We start from the raw sequence: 2,397 nt of genomic DNA, 5'->3' as shown, positions 1-2,397 counted from the left end.
AGCGTCTGCAAAAGCACTGCGGCGTTAACCTTCACTTGAGTCGGGTACGCAGTTATGTAATCTATTCGTTATACTATTCACTAACTAACTATTTACTTATGATAAGATTTGGCATGATGTCGAGGAAGCACGAGTTGAGCTCAATATCTTACATCATCAGCTTGATCGTGCCGTTCGGAAGAGCTCAATGCTTCCAAGTATACTCCCTAACGAATCTGGTGTGATAACCATTGCAGTATCGCCAACTTCTGGGTCCCCATCGAAGAAAAGATCAGAGTATATCATGGCTCTCGGCACGCATGACGCGGTGCCTCTGTTCTTACGTCATCGTGGAAAATTGAAGAGAAGAGTTCTCAAGAAAATTGACGTCGAGAAAGTGGTGCGTAAGGTCTGGGTTGAAAAGCGGAAGCGCGAGCAGCGTAACCCGCTAGGACGATACCCGCTCGAGAAGGTTTTGTATGAGAAGCTGCATCGCAAGTACGGATTCCAACCATTGATCGCCGAGTGGGGTTACAATTTGTTACTAGCGTTGCAGTTGTTTAGCTGGGACTCGGAAATCGAAATGTTCTTGCTGTGCTTGACTGGTGCTGTCTCCGATCTTGTGTACGTGGATCAAGAACACATGATCCAAGGCTGTCAGCAACTCCTGCTTCGACTGTGCGAGCTTTACAACGTAGAAAGCTTCGTGACTGAGCGACGGGTACTGCTGAAAGATGCATTGGTCGCACTGAGAACGTATTTCCCTTTGAAGACGTCGGCACAATTGCAAGCTATTGAGCAGTCTATCATTCGGGACATGCACAAGATGAAGCGTGGTGGAAACGACTCTATTTTGTATATCCATGACATTCTGCCGTTAGATGTGAAGTACCCGCTTGGATTTTTCGTCAAGACAATTCGAACACAACATTTTAAGGAGATTCAGGATTACTACGCACTGCTTCTGAGGTAGATATTTCACGTTGGATTCAGTTATCTTTGAGTGCTAACTTCAGTGCTTCTGCGTGATGAAGCGAATTGGAACAGCGTGACACGGAGCAGCGAGGGATTTTGCCGATTTCTGTCGTCCGAGATGTAAAGAAAAATTCTAGAATTCACTTTTGATAAAGACATGAAGACTGACATGTCATGATGCTTCGTTGTTCACAGGCAATTCTGGCAATTGATCCACTGGCAGAATCTGGTGCGGTGCAGAATCTGATCATGAAAGCCTTGCAGATCAAGACTCAAGTGCATCTGCACCTACGTGAACCTGTTCTTTACAAAGCTGTACTGAGGGTAAGAAGTACACCAGGTCATAGTTATTTTGTTATTGCTAACTATGGCTGATATCCACTGCCAGAAAATGAACGCGACGTGTTTAATGAAATTTGCGTTAAACTTCGATCAGAACGCAGAAGTCAACTGGCGTCGCCGACCAGGTGCTGTGTATGCCGATATTGCAACTTCTACCAGTACCGAAAACAAGCAGCAGAAAGTATCAGCAACCGACTTAAATAGCGGTTAGTTCCTTCGAGATATAGCTGTATTCAACTGTACTTAAACAGATATCCTCAGTTCCAAATGATCATGAAGTCCGTGTCAATAGTTTGGTTGGTACTTGAGAGATCAATCTCCAGACACTGCGTGTCGGAATCATATTTAGAGATGGATCCGAGGGACACACGGGAAGGTGACGAAGTTACGCCAAGCACGATCACTTTGTTCACCAAACTCGTGTGCGCACCTTCGTAGTCATTTTGAGAAACTATTGACCGTAATATACCAGTCGACGCAGTGAAATTAACGATTGTGGCTCTCGGGTTGATCGTCACGCCATCGTCCACGTACAATTCTCCACTAGCCTCTCCATTATAAGACAATGCGATCAGGATATCGAACGGTGTGAGGCGAGCACTTGCAGTCGTAAGAGCTGGTTGATGCATCGCCAGGATAGTTCCACCGCGAATATGCACAGGCATGTCGAATATCGTCACGCCGATCGTTAAATACGCGCCAGACGTCAAAATTTGCGAATAATCAAAAACGTTGTACCAGACCCCACGAGGAAAATATCCCGTCACGGCTGTCGCGCCCTTGGATATCACTGGAGTCACCAACAACGCGTTACCGAGCATAAACTGGTAATTTATGTTGTGAGTGACAGTGTCAGTAGGAAACTCCATGAGCAGTGGACGAGCAATCGGCAGACCATCTCTGTGGGCGTGATAACCTAGCGTGTAAATGTACGGTAAAAGTCGATACCGCAAGCCGATGAACTTCTGGCCAACTACTGTGACTTCAGGCCACACGTAGGTCTCTTGCGCTGGAGAATCCAAATTATTGTGGTTGCGAGCGAACGGATAAAACGAGCCCAATGCTGTCCATCGAGCACATAATTCCATGTTGGAGACACCT

The 2,397-nt window shown here is 46.2% G+C and overlaps 2 protein-coding genes across 2 annotated transcripts in view; one reads left to right on the top strand and one right to left on the bottom strand.

The window, feature by feature from the left end:
* The window catches only part of PPTG_22510 (hypothetical protein), a gene marked incomplete at its 3' end in the record, with an annotated part of 5,156 nt that extends 3,649 nt beyond the window's left edge, over positions 1-1,507 (top strand). The window contains exons 2-5 of the mRNA XM_008904367.1: positions 107-948; positions 1,014-1,074; positions 1,150-1,278; positions 1,343-1,507. Of these exons, the coding sequence (XP_008902615.1) occupies positions 107-948; positions 1,014-1,074; positions 1,150-1,278; positions 1,343-1,507 (1,197 nt within the window). The remainder of the gene's footprint in view (positions 1-106; positions 949-1,013; positions 1,075-1,149; positions 1,279-1,342) is intronic.
* On the bottom strand, positions 1,507-2,384 carry PPTG_09366 (hypothetical protein; the record flags this gene model as incomplete). Its single annotated transcript, XM_008904295.1, has 1 exon — positions 1,507-2,384. The coding sequence occupies one exon, from the start codon at positions 2,382-2,384 to the stop codon at positions 1,554-1,556; it is 831 nt and encodes a 276-aa protein (XP_008902543.1). The 3' UTR covers positions 1,507-1,553.
* Between the last annotated feature and the right edge of the window lie 13 nt (positions 2,385-2,397).

The sequence above is a fragment of the Phytophthora parasitica genome, assembly GCF_000247585.1.
Source record: "Phytophthora parasitica INRA-310 unplaced genomic scaffold supercont2.17, whole genome shotgun sequence".
NCBI lineage: Eukaryota > Oomycota > Peronosporomycetes > Peronosporales > Peronosporaceae > Phytophthora > Phytophthora nicotianae.
This window is presented reverse-complemented; position numbering and strand designations above follow the sequence as displayed.